At 39.9% G+C, this 18,316-nt stretch overlaps 1 protein-coding gene across 1 annotated transcript in view; it reads right to left on the bottom strand.

Annotated features, from left to right (window-relative positions):
- Positions 1 to 448: 448 nt before the first annotated feature.
- UBR5 (ubiquitin protein ligase E3 component n-recognin 5) overlaps positions 449 to 18,316 on the bottom strand; it is a 120,666-nt gene continuing 102,798 nt past the window's right edge. The window contains exons 51-59 of the mRNA XM_049773823.1: positions 17,978 to 18,108; positions 16,200 to 16,260; positions 14,673 to 14,848; positions 14,415 to 14,499; positions 10,701 to 10,856; positions 9,513 to 9,626; positions 7,396 to 7,540; positions 5,141 to 5,226; positions 449 to 1,054 (exon numbers count right to left, since the gene is read on the bottom strand). Of these exons, the coding sequence (XP_049629780.1) occupies positions 842 to 1,054; positions 5,141 to 5,226; positions 7,396 to 7,540; positions 9,513 to 9,626; positions 10,701 to 10,856; positions 14,415 to 14,499; positions 14,673 to 14,848; positions 16,200 to 16,260; positions 17,978 to 18,108 (1,167 nt within the window). The 3' untranslated portion in view covers positions 449 to 841. The remainder of the gene's footprint in view (positions 1,055 to 5,140; positions 5,227 to 7,395; positions 7,541 to 9,512; positions 9,627 to 10,700; positions 10,857 to 14,414; positions 14,500 to 14,672; positions 14,849 to 16,199; positions 16,261 to 17,977; positions 18,109 to 18,316) is intronic.

Raw genomic sequence — 18,316 nt, 5'->3', positions numbered from 1 at the left:
TTCAATAATCATGATCTTATAAAACATTTTACAGTTATCAGAAAGTGCCCAGGCTGAGTTTACAGAACTAAAATACCTTAGTATACAAATGGCTACTTAGAACTGAAGTGCAGGTAGCTTCTGACTGACTCCTCACTGTAATAAGGATACAAAGGGGAAAAATGTTGACTGTGGTCAAGTATTGTTGTGCATTGGCCCATGTTATATACAAAAAAGTGCCCTCACTCAAATGAACAAATTACATGCAGAATATAGTGATATCATTTTGTATCCTAGAGCTCAATGCTGTCAAACCATAGTAAAAGTGTTTTTTAAATAGGTAAAGGTGATTTCATCATTAAGTTCTGAATGTCAAGAACTTTTTTTTTACAAGTTCCACATACATGATATACAACTGCAGCCAACCACAAATTAAACACCATAAAAAAGTTAAAATGAAAACACAAAACATACTTAATTTTTTATTTTGAAATTCCCTATTCCCTCTATACAATAACCTTTGCTTTAACATTTTCCACAAAGGCATCAGTGAATTTTTCAGAACATTTTACATATTTTCCCCTCAGCAAAAAGATAAATCACAGTGAAATTATATTGTTCTGCTGTCATCTTTGGCTGGGGTTAGACCCAGAAGTTGTTGACCAGCAAATTATTATAGTTGCCAGTACACCTTCGGGCTTCAAGCTACAAACTCAGAAAGGAATGTTTGCATTTAATCTCTGAAGTACCACCAGGGGGTGTGACAGCATTAACTTCCATAAACTTTTTTATAGACAAATGGAAAAAAAAAATCTACAAAATTAGCTAGTAATATTACACAGCAATACACACTTTTTATACTCTACACAAAACCAAAATTTTTGGTCTTTATGGCGAGTAGCAATTTCTGTTTGAGAATCTGTTTAGAGGAATAGAGTGGGACGTAAAGTCGAGAAATACAAGTATTTGCAGTAGGAAGATGTTGGTCATCTGGCGGTCTTATTGTGATGGAGGGCATAGGCTGAAATCCTTCTTCGCTGGCTGGTAATGATGGGCTTGATGTCCAAAAGTAAACCTAAACAGGAATATTATCATTATAGTTCTGTCCTTACAGATTAACACTCTTAATTCTGTGAATATATATGAAGCCCCATTATATTAAAAATCTGTAAATGATACTATAAACCTGAGCTTTACATTTCATGCATTACAAAGGAAAAGCTCAAAAAGAATACTTTTTAGTTATGAAGGAAATGACTATATTTCAAGGTCATGATACTCAATAGTAACATGGCAGTGGCCAAATGATCTGGGCAATAGGTCTTATTAAAAATGTATATATTACACATAGGCTATCAAAAGCTACTTTATAATTAACTTACTAGCAATATGTTTCAGTGACAATTTGAGATACATACTAATGTTATAATAACTAAGCATTAGGGGACATCCGTGCATCAAAATCCATGCAAAAGACATAGTGACATTAACTTATTAATTCTCTATATTGTGGAACATTATGTAAGTAAGATTGGGTTGGAGTAGTTAAGTGCATGCTTTGCACACCTGATCCAAGTTCAATCCACCTGCTCTGTGGCTTGATCCCTGAGCATCATCAGGACTAATTCCTGAGTGCAGAGCCAGAGCATACAAAGCAACCGTCCTACCCACTGTGCTATATCACTCCAGCCCCTTAGGAATCACTGTATTGGGGCTGGAGAGATAGCATGGAGGTAGGGTGTTTGCCTTGCAAGGAGGAGGTCAGTGGTTCAAATCCCGGCATCCCATGTGGTCCCCCGAGCCTGTCAGGAATGATTTCTGAGCGTAGAGCCAGAACTGCTGGGTGTGACCCAAAAGAAAACAAGAATCACTGTATTGGTGAACTGTATACTTTAAGAAGAAAACAAACTGGGGCCAGAGAAATAGCATGGAGGTAAGGCGTTTGCCTTTCATGTAGAAGGTCATTGGTTCAAATCCTTACATCCTATATGGGCCACCAGCCTGCCAGGGGCATTTTCTGAGTGCAGAGCCAGGAGGACCCCTGAGCTCTGCTTGGTGTGGCCCAGAAACCAATCAATCAATAAAGTTTAAAAAACAAACAAAAAAAGAACTAAAAGCAGAACCCAAGCAAGCATGTGTGCGCGCACACACACACGTTTATCACTCAAATTTAGGGATGGGAGTGGTGTATCTAAGTACAGTCATAATTTTACATATTCAGGTTCTTTGGGACAGGAATGCCCCTCAAATGCTGACAAAAACTTCAGGTGGGCATTTCCCTCAGGAGTCATGGACAGATTGCTCTGGCCTTGGATGCTTGAGGCTGAACAAAGATTTTACTGATTTGGTGGATGTTTCATTATTATTGAAGTTGATAATAGGTTAGGTTAAGTAAGATTTAACAACTAAATATCGAAGGAAAGCTACTCTAGTCCTACTACACAGATTGCAATTAGGAAAGTATTTAAAAATTCACAAAGCTTGCCTACAGTTAGGAAGAATAAGGACGCACAACACGAACAATCAAGACAGTACTACAGGGAGAAAACAAGAGGAAAATGAAACTGGTCCTCACAGAATACACCAGGGGTGGTGAACATGTGGCTCTCGAGCCGTATGCGGCTCCCGGCCAAAATGAATGTGGCTCTTTGCCTCTTATCATGATTTTGTATACTGTGGCTCTTTGCCAAGTTTGGATTTTGTTCTGCTGCTTCTGAGGAGGGACTCTGAGGAGAGATCTTCAAGCGCATACTGCCGACCCTAGGCTGCGTCATCCCGTCTCCCATCCCTCAGAAACAACTGCACGGGGCAGCCAGCGGGGGACCCGTGTGTCACGTGAGTGTGGAGGACGCAGCACACCCTCACCATCACTGCAGGATTTTTACCCTCACTCAAAATGGCAAAATGCAGTATGTGTTTAATATATTATTGTTCAAACTAGATGCTTTTGTGTGAGTGTTTTGGTAGGTCACTGTGTGGTGTGGTTCTGACTCTCACAATTTAAAATGTTGGCTCTTTGTTATCGAATTTGTTCACCACCCTTGGAACAAACCAACATCTTCAAGAAGAACAGGCATCCGTAGCTGAAATGTATTTCCATCATTACAGTCTTATTAATACTTCAGCTATGTTCTGTATTAGATAAACTTTCTGACCACATAAAATTTCCTTATCCAAACTTAAAAGAAATCCCTGCATTTTATTGCCTCTTACTTTTGGGGGGTCTGGAGATGGAACTCAGAAACTTATACATGTAAGGCATATACTCTAATACTGAGCTACATACATCCTTTCCCCCACATATGTATGGTATTTTCTTTTATAAATTGTTATGTAGATACCATGATTTACAATGTTGTAACTAATAGAATTTCAGGTATACTGACCTTGATATCAGATCTGAAACTGTAAGGTATATGAAACTACACGTAGGTAAACACTCCATGAAATTGAGACTAAAAGCATCTTTAAGAAGGAGACAGCACTCTTCAAACAAGTGGAAGCAGAGATAGACAGATGGGACTATATTAAGCTGAGAAGCTTCTGCACCTCAAAGGAGATAGTGCCCAGAATACAAAGCCACCCACTGAGTGGGAGAAATTATTCACCCAATACCCATCAGATAAAGGACTAATATCCAAAATATACAAGGTCTTGACAGAAAACTATACAAGAAAAAAAATCTAACCCATCAAAAAATAGGGAGAAGAAATGAACAGACACTTTGTAAAAGAAGAAATGCAGGGGTCGGGCGGTGGCGCTAAAGGTAAGGTGCCTGCCTTGCCTGCGCTAGCCTTGGTCGGACCACGGTTCGATCCCCGGTGTCCCATATGGTCCCCCAAGCCAGGAACAACTTCTGAGCACATAGCCAGGAGTAACCCCTGAGCGTTACCGGGTGTGGCCCAAAAACCAAAAAAAAAAAAAAAAAAAGAAAAAATGCAAATGGCCAAAAGGCACATGAAAAGATGCTCAACATCACTAATCGTCAGGGAGATGCAAATCAAAACAACTGTGAGGTACCACCTCATGCCACTGAGATTGACACACATCACAAAGAAGGAAAACAAGTAGTGCTGGCGGGGATGTGGAGAGAAAGGAACTCTTTTTCACTGCTGGTGGGAATGCCATCTAGTCCAACCTTTATGGAAAGCGATATGGAGATTCCTCCACAAACTGGAAATCGAGCTCCCATACGATCCAGCTATACCACTCCTAGGAATATACCCTAGGAACACAAAAATACAATACAAAAATCCCTTCCTTACACCTATATTCATTGCAGCACTATTTACCATAGCAAGACTATGGAAACAACCAAGATGCCCTTCAACAGACGAATGACTAAAGAAACTGTGGTACATATACACAATGGAATATTATGCAGCTGTCAGGAGAGATGAAGTCATGAAATTTTCCTATACATGGATGTACACGGAATCTATTATGCTGAGTGAAATAAGTCAGAGAGAGTGAGAGAGAGAGAGAAAAAAACGCAGAATGGTCTCACTCATCTATGGGTTTTAAGAAAATGAAAGACATTCTTGCAATAATAATTTTCAGACACAAAAGAGAAAAGAGCTGGAAGTTCCAGCTCACCTCAGGAAGCTCACCATAAAGAGTGATGAGTTTAGTTAGAGAAATAACTACATTTTGAACTGTCCTAATAATGAGAATGTATGAGGGAAGTAGAAAGCCTGTCTCAAATACAGTTGTGGGTGGGGTGGGGAGGAGGGAGATCTGGGAAATTGGTGGTGGGAACCTTGCACTGCTAGGGGGGTGTTCTTTACATGACTGTAATCATACAACTACAATCATATTTGTAATCACGTGTTTAAATAAAGATAATTTAACAATAAAAAAATAAATAAAATTAAATTAAATAAAAAAAAAAAGAATTTCAGGTATACAATGTTTCGACTCTACACCCACCATAGCATTTAGCGTTTCTCCACCAAAGTTTCCTCTCACCTTGTCTCCTTTGCAAAAACATTCAAAAAATTATTAGAGTTTAGACCATGTTTACGAAAGTGGTGGCTTGTGTAGTTTCGGTGGACAGTCAGTCACCTTACCTCCACTCCACCAAAGCATCCAAAGTCAGCCCTGCCTCTTCTCTGCTAACTCTTATAGTTTTTTCTACAAATATGTGAACCTTTAAACTTACAAGATCTTGCCGTTCCGTCATGCTCATCTTCTCTACTATTGACCAAAACCAACGCTTAAACTGCAAAAGCTTTTCAGCATTTTCTCCTAAGAATAAAAAAACAAACAAAAACTAATTAGAGTCGATTTTTAGAGTATTATAGAAATATAGAACATAAAATCGGGTCTTGAGTTTCTAATACAGGACATTATAGCCATTTGCATAATATAACTATTTCTTTAGTCAACATAGATTCAAGATGTCCAGAAAAATCAGCTTAAAAACTTATAATTATGAGGGCCGGAGAGATAGCATGGAGGTAAGGCATTTGCCTTTCATGAAGAAGGTTATAGGTTCAAATCCCAGCAGCCCATATGGTCCCCCGAGCCTGTCAGGAGCAATTTCTGAGCGTGAAGCCAGGAGTAACCCCTGAATGCTGCTGGGTGTGACCCCCCCCCAATTTATAATTATCTTAACATTTTGATAAATTTATACATCACTAGAGGAGCTACTCTGCCCCATACCCATACTCCTACCACAAAGCATTGTTCTGGGTGTCTGTTTTTAGTGGAGGATAGGAACCCAATACCCATGGCCTGCTAACTAGCCAGTATTTCCTCAGCAGCACATAGCAGTACAGCTGCATAAAGTGTGCTTTTATCTTTGATTTTTGTTTTGGGGTCACACCCCGTACTACTCCAGGGCTCCTCCGGCATGGGGATCATGTGGTGGCAAGGACTGGGAACTGAACCAAGGCCTTCCACATATGAACTCTTGAGCTATCTCTTCAGCCTGTGCTAGCTTTTAAAAAGGCAAGTTCACCTTCATTGAGTCTAGGAAATGACAATGGACAGGAACAGAGACTCTACATTTGAATGCCGCTAACTGGAGAATCATACATGGGAGCAGAGTTTATTCAATCTCCACTCCTAAGAATAAATTATCTCACAAGATTAAAAAAGGCAAAAAAACCTATTTTACTGTGACCTACGTATTGTCATGTATAAAGGAAAAATAAAGAAACTCATCCAAATCTAGTAGCACAAGAATTTGGATGAAAGCTGTTACAAAATATGATAAACAAAGCATAAAACATACCTATCTTCATGTGTACAATTATCTAAAATTAAAAAATTAGCTAACCTCCCCAAATCATTTTCTTAAAGTTTTCAAAGTATTCCAATTATTGGACTATTTCTAGACTATAAGACTTTGATGAAAAGTCGTGGCAAATTAAGAAATGGTGGAAGGGTACAGAGTGGTGGCGGAAGTGGTAGGGTGTTTGCCTTGCATGTGCTAACCTAGGACAGACTGTGTTCGATCCCCTAGCATCCCATATGATCCCCCAAGCCAGGAGCAATTTCTGAGCACGTAGCCAGGAGTAAACCCTGAGCGTCACCGGGTGTGGCCCAAAAACCAAAAAGGAAATGAAATGGTGGAAGGTTATGCATAAAACGCAGCAGTGTTGGGCTGTCTCCTGGCTCAGTCACTTAAGAACCATGTCGTGTCAAGGACTGACCCAGGATTAGTTATAAGCAAGACATACCTTATTCTCTGCACTCTCTCTCTAGTCCCAATGTTACTTTAGAAGGGTAATTACTACTTCTATTTATTCTTTCTTCATTCTCCATGTATGTGTATCCTATTAAGTATGTAATGCCAAGAGCTAGTCAATATCAACGAAAATTGGGGTGGAGGCACTAACCACATGTATGTGCCAAGTGGTACCAGTGGTAATTAGGGCTTATTCCTGGCTCTGTACTCCAGGATTGGGGAAGCATAAATGGTACCAGAGTTTGAACCTGTGTCAGTTGTGTGCAATAGAACACCCTACCTGCTTTACTATCTCTCCAGGCATTTCAACATCAAAGAAAATTCTTCAATTTGTCATCAATTACAAATGAGTGGTAACAATTATTACATGGATATTTTTTTCTCTTGACCATTTTGAATGTATTTTTCATTGAGCTGTTGGCCACAAAGTTTTACTTATGATTAGCAGTAAATTTTATTTATATATATGCACATTATATATAAGATAAAATAATATAATATGATATATGTGCATACTTGTCCGTGTTCGGAGAGAAGTACAATACCAAGGACCAAATCTAGGGCTTACACATGTGCTACATGATGTATTGATGAAACAAATCCCCAATCTAAGTCTTTTAAACATATTGCTTGTTTTAAAAAAAAAATACAGCCTAAAATTGAGCCATGATAGTTCAATTGTCAAAAATAATATACAAAATGAAGAGTTGAATTTTTCATACCTGATTCATCGTTGAAAGAGGTGAAACTGATCAGCATCTGCACATTAACTTCACCACAGCCGTTCACCAGAAGCCTAAAGTCTTCTGCTGTCAGGTCTTCTAATGAGTTTTTTGGAAGCACATCCAGTAGACCCTTCCTCATTGCCTTGAGATTTAAAAAGTTATGTCTTTATTAAATCTATTGTTGTTAAAGCCCAATACCTAAATTGAAGCAACCTAAGAACCTAACCTAAGATATAGTTATCACTTTAATATGCTGATATGCATGCACACCACTAGTGAGTCACAACTAGTGACTTAATGTCATGTATGTATCTTAATAATAACACAAGTCGGGCCCGGAGAGATAGCACAGTGGCATTTGCCTTGCAAGCAGCCGATCCAGGACCAAAGGTGGTTGGTTCGAATCCCGGTGTCCAATATGGAACCCCGTGCCTGCCAGGAGCTATTTCTGAGCAGACGGCCAGGAGTAACCCCTGAGCATCGCCGGGTGTGGCCCAAAAAAAAAAAAAAACCAAACCCCCCCCCCCAAAAATTATAATAACACAAGTCACAGTGCCAGTGTCAACATGTTAAGCCCTTAACCCTTAAGAAAATCATGAAGTTCTGTGTTCCGAAATTTGTTCAGGGGTGAGGGGTATGTTTGAAAGCAAAGAAAGCCATATAGCTGGGAGCAAACCGAGGAACTCACACAAGCTAGGTGGTATGTGCTCTACCTCATTTGAGCTATTTCCCTGTTCCCTGTGCTTTGAAATTTCTTCATAAAATTTCTTTAATTCAATCACCAAGAATTAGTTACTCAGGACTGATTTTCAGGCATGTACTGTTTCAACACTAATGCCTTTACTAGTGTTCACTTCCCTTGATCAAAATCCCGTTTCCCTATGTAGGGGCAGACACATTTTTCCTGTCTCTCCCTCACTCCCCCTCCCCATTAGACACTATGGCTTGCAATATTGTTATTGATATGGTATCATGTATATCACGTCACCTCCTTTCAGTATCCAGTACTGGTCCAGAGTGACCACTTCCCTCTACCACTGTCATAGAACTCTCTGAGCTATCCAAACCTTCCTATTTTGAATTTGACAGATTCAAGACAGAAAATAAAAATAGGCTACAGGTTTAAAGTCAAGTACTAATACGAGTGGCTAACCAAGTACATTTTTCTAATGGTAAAAAGTGTGAGGATTTCTTTCCTCAAGATCCGAGGGAAAAAAATATGAGGAAAAAACCCTCAATCTCTCAGCTTGCTGAAAGATGACCACATCATCTCTAAGTAGTTTGCTCATGTCACCTGGCTAAAGAATGGTACCTCCATGATCTAAATCCTGACAGAGCCTCCACAATTCTTTCCAGACACAATCAGGAACACTGACAATCTAATCTGACAGTGTCTGTACTAAACTACAGGGCTGCTTCTCTAAGAAAGAGGAAACCCTGAAAAAGGGAAGGATAAACAGTCTGTTCACATAGCAGGACTGGCCTTTGGCAGGCTTGTGAGAATGCTCCCCTGCTAAATTTGGCATGTCAGACTAGCTGTGCCCAATAAATCAATGATTGATTAACATATACTTTTTTGGGGGGAGTCTGAATTTCAGTCACCATGGCTCGCAGAAAATAACCAAGATGTAGAAAAAGCCAATCATCACAATGCAAGCAGAAAAGTGTTTTCAAGACTGGCCTTTAACAAAAACTCAAGGAGGCTACTCTGTCTCAGCACAACCCTGAAAGGGAAGTCTGTACCTTTGTTTCTTCCACTTTAATTGCTATTCTCCACTCTCTTGGCTAAGCGTTCTCTCATTACAATACCTCTTTAAATACCATTCTAAATGCCAGAAGCCGGTCATCCCTCAGCCCCCAAAATAAGGCCAAACGACTCAAAAAAGTAGTCATTCTACACCCACAAACATTCTTCCCAACTTTTTGCTCACCAAATCTGCTTTCTGATCTTTTCAAATCATTTAACCCAAAAGAACAAAGACTTGGGTCTGAACTCAAGTGAAATGTATACTATGTCAACTCAATTTGGTTTGAAGATGCTGCAGAGTCAGTGTATCTGGAAGATACACTAATAGTCTCACCGGATCAAGAGGGACTTTTTCGAAAATACTTACATGTAATGGCTGTTCTGCAACTACCAGCATTCTGTGCTCTGCATATTTCCGAACATACTCGTACACATTCTGGGGAGTGACTGGGATGTTGACGCCATTAGGAATAAGTTCAACCTGTGAAAAAGTCAGTGGTAGTTTTGTCAAGGCAGTCAAACAAAGTTAATGGAAAGACAGTTTTACATCTGTCAAGTACTTAAAAGATAATGTTACCCCATCCCCTAACTTCCTGTTTAATCTTACATGATGGTAAGACCAGCCCATTTCTGGGAAGGGTCTATGGAAGGTAGTAATAAAGGGGTTGCCTGGGGGCTGTAAAGAGGATTCTGAGAGATTCAGCAAGAAGCCTCAGGAGAGGAAGCATCATGGAGGGATAAGAGACAGGTTTTATATGCAGTGCAGCTTCAAAGGGGGCTGCTTAAAAGGTTAGCCTAGAAGCTACACATGGTGGCTAGAGCGTATTATTAATCAAGCTTCATGTCTCTTGACTTTGACTAACTGCTTGTGGGTCATTTCCTCACCGCTAACCTGAACCCTGAAACCTGCCGGCTGGAAGTGGATGGAGGCACCTGGTCCACCTCCATCCAGGACCCTTATTAATTTAATTATTACTACAGATATAAAGCATTCTTTAGTGACTGAAGTTCAGTAAATTACATCCACAATATATATGTGATGGTTATTAATGGCACAATCCCCAACATGCCCTTTCCCAATTTTTAAAATGTGACTTATAGTAAATGGATGCTAGGAATTATTTTGAAAATTATTAAATCCTTCTCCCCCTTCCTCCTCACTATATGCTGTCTGTGTTGGACCTATAACGCCGATTTTCCCTCTTGTCTTAGAGACTATGCAGAATCCTGCATGCTAGTTTGCCAATATCCAGAATCCATTTTTGTATATCACAGATACACATGGCAATCTAAAACACAATGGTTCGTATAGGAAGAGTTAATACAGCCATTCTTAATAACAGGAGAAACATTTCTAAGGTAATGTTAAACCAGTTTTTCCTTTGTTTTATAAAGTAAATGGATGAAGTTGTACAAGGAAGTGGAGTAGCACAAACTAAAAATTGCTTTAGAAATCTGTTTAAAGGGCTAGCGGATGAGACGCTAGAGTCTAGGAGGATGATTATGTAAGATTAAAGTCTCCTGCCAGAAGCAAAAAGTTCAGAATTTGCTTTACCTGCCCTCCACCCTCTTCTTTACACAGATCAATGGCAAACGCTAAGTCCATTGCAGAGAAAACAGCATCGGCATCAGAACTCTGGGAAGCCAGGATAAGTTGCCGCAAACTCTCATACATCACAGGATCAAAAAAGGCAAAATCATGCCAATTGACCTAAGAAGTAATCATGGGAAAGAAACTCCATTAGTCAACCGGATTTCAATGTACTAATAAAAAAAAAAAATGAGATAAGGCTGGAGAGAAAAATGGAGGGTTCTTATCACACACGTGGCAGGACCCAGGTTCAATTCCCAGCATTCCCCCATCAAAAGTGATTCCTAATCAGAGTCAAGAGTAAGTCCAGGTGTGGACTGAAAACCAAAACCGAAAAAAATAAATAAATAAATAAATAAAGAGGTAACATCCAACTCTGGCTCTAGTTATATATTAACATTTTTACGTACAGAACTAGTATATAAAGCCAAAAATGTTTAAGGTCAAAATAATGTATTTGGCAGTACTATTAAATAGTGACTGAAAACTGTCTTGATTTTTGTTTTTGTTTGGTTTTGGGGGTCACACCCGGTAGCGCTCAGGGGTTACTCCTGGCTCTATGCTCAGAAATTGCTCCTGGCAGCCTCAGGGGACCATATGGGATGCCGGGATTCGAACCACCATCCTTCTGTATGCAAGGCATACATACACCTTAACTCCATGCTATCTCTCCGGCCCCTGAAAACTTGTCTTGTACCAAACATACATCCTAGGGCAACAAGCTAGAGCACATGCCCTGCATTTGGGAGATCCAGGTTCAGTCTATTGCACTGCATGGTGTCCTGAAAGAACTAAGAGTAAACCCAAAAGTACTGCTGATTGTAGCCCCAAAACAAAATATACACTCTGGGGAAAGAGATATCACAGCAGTAGGGTGTTTGCCTTGCATGCAGCTGATCCATTACAGACAGTGGTTTGAATCCGGCATCCCCTATGTTCCCCCGAGCCAGCCAGGAGCAATTTCTGAGATTAGAGCCAGGAGTAACTCCTGAGTGCCACTGAGTGTGACCCAAAACCCAAGCCCCCAACCCAAAAATATACACTCTAATTAGTTTGGGCAATATTTTTTTTTAGATTTTCATCAAATATTTTATTTTATTAATATATAAAATCTTTATTTAAGCACCATGATTACAAGCATGATTATAGTTGGATTACAGTCATTAACAGAACACCCCCCTTCACCAGTGCAACATTCCCACCACCAATACCCCCCCCCCCTTCCCAACCTTTGCCTGTATTTGAGACAAGCGTTCTACTTCTGTCACTCATTAAGACTGTCATGATAGCTGTTAGTGTAGTTATTTCCCTAACTGCAACACTACTCTTTGTGGTGAGCTTCATACTGTGGGCCGGTCCTTCCGGGCTTCATCTCTATTCTCTCTGGGGATTATTACAACAATGTCCTTAATTTTTCTTAAAACCCATAGACCAGTGAGACTATTTTGTGTCTATCTCTATCACTCTGACTTATTTCACTCAGCATAATAGATTCCATGTACATCCATGTATAAGAAATTTTCATGACTTCATCTCTGCTGACAGCTACATAATATTCCATGGTGTACATGCACTACAGTTTCTTTAGCCATTCATCTGTTGAAGGGAATCTGGGTTGTTTCCAGAGTCTGGCTATTGTAAATAGCAGTGCAATGAATATTGGTGTGAGGAAAGGATTTTTGAATTATATTTTTGTGTTCCTAGGGTATATCCCTAGGGGGCAATATTTATAAGATGATGGTATTCTTTTCTTTTTTTTTTTTTTTGGTTTTTGGGCCACACCCAAAACGCTCAGGGGTTACTCCTGGCTATGCGCTCAGAAATCACCCCTGGCTTGGGGGGACCATATGGGATGCGGGGGATCGAACCACGGTCCGTCCTATGCTGCGCTTGCAAGGCAGACCTACCTTACCTCTAGCGCCACCTTCCCGGCCCCAGATGATGGTATTTTTAACTGAACTCAATAGCTTATTAAAATTTAATGAAACTTGAGTAATTTAAAATACCATGATTTTAAAAGGCTCATGTAACAATTCTAAGCATTTTAAGCTTTGTTTTTGTTTTTGTTTTATTTTGGGATTATGTTTAGGGCTTACTCTTGGCTGTGTGCTCATGGATCACTCCTGGTAGGTTCGAGGGGGGGGGGGGGGACTTTATAGTGTGCTAAGTATCAAAACTGGGTTTGATGGCATGGCAAACACCCTACCATACCACTGTGCTATCTCTCCAGTCATTTACGCTTTAAGTTCTTTGAGCAAGAATATTTTGATTGGACCATTTAAAAAATTCAATAGTTCAGAATGAGAAGGAAAAAAAGCACAAGTTTGTAAACTAAGTACAAATAAAAGAAATATTCATCGATGGTTTTGTCAAAATAGTATTTAGGGTAGGAGTGTGGGGGGGGTAAGGGTTTTCAGAATGACCCAGAAGGTCAATAGAAGCCTCAGGTACATTTGGGTAGATTAACAGAGAGCACTGAGTGATTCTTCTGCTCCCCCCAAGCTTTAACCATAACAATTTGTATCATACATATGATGTACATAGGCAGAATCTGAAAGACGGGGCTGGAGAGATGGCATGGAGGTAAGGCATTTGCCTTGCATGAAGGACCATGGTTCGAATCCCAGCATCCCATATGGTCCCTTGAGCTTGCCAGCAGCGATTCTGAATGTAGAGCCAGGAGTAACCTCTGAACGCTGCTGGGTGTGACCCAAAACCCAAAATCCAGCCCCCTTCCCAAATAAAAAAGAATCCGAAAGACTCGATTTCTAGAAGACTGAAAATTAGTATTTTTAGTCTTTAGAAATACTAAAATTCCCCCATTATTTCTAAGATCTTTAGGGATCTTAGCAATTGTATTTACATCAAAAAATGCACAATGAGTATTAGACATTAAAAACATTGATCTGGGGCCAGAGAGACAGCATGAAGGTAAGGCGTTTGCCTTTCATGTAGAGGTCATTGGTTCGAATTCTGGCGTCCCATATGATCCCCTGAGCTTGCCAGGAGCGATTTCTGAGCATGGAGCCAGGAGTAACCCCTGAGTGCTTCCGGGTGTGACAAAAAAAAAAACAACAAAAAACAAAAAAAAAAACACATTGATCCATCCCCTCTCACTCATCTTACAATTATAATGGAATTGTCTAACTATCAAAATGTTGTAAAAGCAGGCTAAGCTGCCTTTTCTTAGGTCATTAGATTCCTTTCTCCCTTTCTTCCACTACTTACATTTACATTCTTTTCGAAACAATGCTACTTTACTACCTCCACTCTTACAAGCTAGAAATAATGGCCCTGGGGCTGCAGCCACAGTATATTTATCTTGCAAGCAACAGGCCCAGGTTTGATCTCAAACATCCTGAATGGTTCCCAAACCCACTAGGAGTGATTCCTGAGTATAGAGCAAGAGTAATCCTTGAGCATCACTGAGTGTGGCCAAATTTATTTACCATTTTAGAAACATGGAAATATGCCACAGGTGTCAGGGGATTTGGTTGTGACATGATAAAACTTACCTCCCACCCCCCTGTGCTGACTTCTTCCAGTGCCAGATTATTTGAGATCATTTGAAATGACAATGCTTTAAAGTGCGGCATTAATGCTACAAATAGTATGCTGCTGTACCATTCCTTTACTAAGGACAAATGTTTCAGTTGTAGAAGCAGTTAAGATACTTACTTTTCTACCAAGCAACACTTTAATCACATGTCTATTCAGTGTGATAGGACACAGTTCATTCTGTAACAGACATAGTCCAAGAATCCTAAAAATAAAGCAGGTAAATAGTTAAATAACTATTTTCTAATCTACACATACATACATAATATACGTAACTATTTTGAAAAATTCCCTACAGCACAACTTAGATCAACATTGGAGAAAGCCATGTATTTATAAAAAATCTCACAAATGGAAACTTCGAAGAGCTTATTTTACCTGCCAATGTTTCGGAAACAGTTCAGCCTCGCCTCTGTGTTTTTGCCCGGCCTAGGGGTATAAAAGCCTCTTTTACCAGGTTGGTAAAACAAAGGTGCATTATCATCCCCATCGTCCGTATCATCCAAATCCATGTCCACGACACTGCGACTTGAGCCATGGCGCTTTCGGTTTTCCTGAGGACACAAGAATTTAAGAAATTTTAAGTGACAAAAATGATTTAAAAAGAATAATAATCAATAAAACAAAACATGTCAACAGGTTCTCTAAAATCTCTCGAAGTGGAATCAGATCCTTTAGACAGCATTCTCTTTTGGCTCTGTAAACCCCAACAGTGCTCAGGGTTTACTCCTGGTGAACTCGGGGGACCATATGGGATGCCACGAATCAAACTCGAGTCAGCCATGTGCAAGGCAAGGAAGGGTCCTCCTGTTGTACTATTACTCCAGCCCCTTTAACAGTATTCATACTTAAATATGTAACTTTCTGTAGATAAATCAACTCTACAGAAAATTTGTGCAACTACATTCTCTGTGCACATAGATTGTTTAATAAAATTATGGTAGCTTATTTCCTTAACTCCTTAAAAATAGTTTTTCTGGATTGAGTTAAAAAAAATATTTCTATTGAGGCAATCTGACTTACAATGTTGTTAATGGGTTTTAAGTATATGATGTTTCAAGTCCAAACCTATCACTAATGTCAGTCCATGAAAGCCCCACAGTGCCTCCCAACTCCCCACCTCCACCCCATCTCTTTATTAGCTTTATTAACTTATTTGGAGCTATGATTTCCGAGCACACTCAGGCTGTGCTCAGGCCGTACTCTTGGCTTCTGTCCAGGGATCACTACTAGGGCTCTGGGAGAATATAGGGTGCAGAGGATGAAACCCAGCAGCAAGTTCCTTACTGTCTGTATTTTCCCAATAGTCCCTAAAATCATTGTTTCCATTTTTAGTTTAGGATCCATGTTTATAATAATGTTGATTCTTACAATGTGATGTGTAAAGTTCCTGTACCTCTCTATCTACGAATTGTCCAAAGTCCTGGTCACAGATTCTATGTTAATACCATTCTGCCTCCTCCTCACCCCCACCCATCCCCCAGTCCTTGACATTTTCTTCCCTGTAGTCCAGGACTAAGGGTTTGCCCACATGGGTAAACATGCCCACCTTGTCATGCTTCTCTATGTACCAATCTTACTACTTAGATATTCAATGCATCTGTAATTAGGTGTCAAAATACATTTTCACCCCCCCCACCTTTTTTTTTGGTTTTTGGGCCAGTGATGCTCAGGGATTACTCCTGGAGGTATGCATTCAGAAATCGCTCTTGGCTTGGGGGATCATATGGGACACTGGGGGATCCAACCACGATCTGTCCTAGGCTAGTGTGCGCAAGACAGATGCCCTATGGCTTGTACCACTGCTCCGGCCCCTACATTTTCTTTATAATGAAGAAATACTTCTTTCCCTCTTTAATTTGGATTTCAAGTGATTATTATCAGTATGCAAAAACCACCCCTTACCTGTACCTTCTCTGAGGAATCTAATAACCCAAGATCCAAGATACTATCTGCTCCATTTTCCCTAAAAGCAAACAGAAACATCTTTCACATTTTTTGACAACAAACTTCTAGGGCTTAGAGTTGATAAAAAACATCTTTCCTATAAAAGATGTACATTTCTTTCAACTTTTTCTATGACACTATAAGCTGTTATCACTGTGCTGAGAAGACGGGGAAGAGTTATGAATAAACTTTAAAAGTACACAAAATCCAAGGAAGAAATAAAAAGTAAAGAAATTTTATTAGCTTAGCTTAGAGGTTCCCAAATTTACTCAATGATCCCCTAGAAAATAGCCTCCCTTAAACAACAAAAATACCAAGCAGGCCAAAAATTCTTACTACCTTCCTCGTGACCCCTGCCCTGCTCTGCCCTGCCCTGCTCCTGGATCATTGGAGGTGAAGGCAAAGATGTGATTTTACTCAACGTGGGAAGTACTAAGTTTAAACCAAAGGCCCTAAAATAGAAACAGCTGTTGAGCCTTCTCTGCTGCTTTACTTCTAAGACTGTATCTAGTCAATGTTCCTCATTCAATAGCATTACTAGGAAAAATATTTTCCATTTAAAATAACATTTTAGGGGTCAGGGGCATGACTTGGGAGAGCATTACTAGGCATGTGAGGCCCTGGTTCTAATCTCTGTAAAATATAAATTAAAAATAAATGTGTTAATGATACTGATTTTAAGAGAGGGTGAGCGCGCAAAGAGCTAGAACAATTCCCAGTACAACATAAATTAAAAATAGATGTGTATTAATAATACTGTGAGAGAAAGAGATAGATTAGCACCACTTACCCCACCACCTGCCAAGTACTCCATATAGCAAAAATAATGAACACTTCGGAGCTTAAAAATGGGTATGAGAGTAACCTCAGGAGAGATGATTTTCATAATAATAATAGGCATAGTGCATACTAATTGTTAAAAAGCAAAAACTTACATATATTTTTAAAGTTCGGACCCTAAAAGAAATTTTGTGCTTATAGCTATAATTTAAGAATCATTCTCTAAATCCTTTAAGTATCTGGCTTCTGCTTTTACAAATATTCTGTAAAATTTGTACCCCCTTTTTAGGGGGGTGAGGGGACTGGGGGAATGACACAGGAGTAGAAAAGTGTTTTTAGATGATACCCACTGGAGCTCAGGGCTTACTCTTGACTATGTGTTCATAGACCACTGCTGGCACGTGTTATGGGACCGAGTGGTACCAGGAATTGAACCTGGCTGGACTTACTGTGTGCCCCACCAGTTAATCTCTCTCTCTCCAGCCCCTGAATATATTTTTAAAAATAATTTCTAAATATTAGATCCATAAGTGACCTTTACAAATTCAATGATGACTAAAATTTTACCTGTTTAGTAATATATGTGAAATTCAGTTTATACTAACCAATCATGGGTTTTTAAGTCATGGGCTCATAAACCACTAAAGCCAGGGACATAGCACATGTGAACCTGACCCAGGTCCGACCCCTCAGCACCATGTGGCCTCCTGAGCCTCTCCAGGGAAGGAAAGGGGAATCCATGCTGGTGGTCCCAGGACTGCATGGCCTGAGCAGCAACACATTCTCATGTGCTGGCACCCAGCTGGCTAAAGATAACTGGGAACAGCCACTAGGCAGGAGATTCCTCCAATCCCCCCAAAACAAAAACAATTAAAACCAAAGATCTGGGTGGTGCCGACATGCTGAAGCAAGCAAATAATGTGTGAATGGAAAGGCTTCCCCACTGTTCACATTACCGTCCATGGGCAATGATGAGCTCCATGGCCTCATCCACTCTTGCTCGCAGAGAATCTTCGCTTGCTAGGAGGAGAAGCAGTTGGGCCGGAGATAGCTCCAACAACATGCCCGTGATTTTACTTGCAAAGGCCTGTGAAGCATAATAAACAAATGTTTTGTTTTGTTTTGTTTTGTTGTTTTTCTATCCTACTCACCAGTCACTTGAAGGCTTGACTAAACCAGTAATCCTCCCTCCCAAAGGGGAAAATATTAGGGAGCTCAGATATCAAATACAAAAGAAATTGGAATCTGTGAGGTATTTTATCAAGCTCAGGAAGTTAATTGTAAAGAATGATGTT

The sequence above is a fragment of the Suncus etruscus genome, chromosome 5 (genome assembly GCF_024139225.1).
Source record: "Suncus etruscus isolate mSunEtr1 chromosome 5, mSunEtr1.pri.cur, whole genome shotgun sequence".
Lineage (NCBI taxonomy): Eukaryota > Metazoa > Chordata > Mammalia > Eulipotyphla > Soricidae > Suncus > Suncus etruscus.
This window is presented reverse-complemented; position numbering and strand designations above follow the sequence as displayed.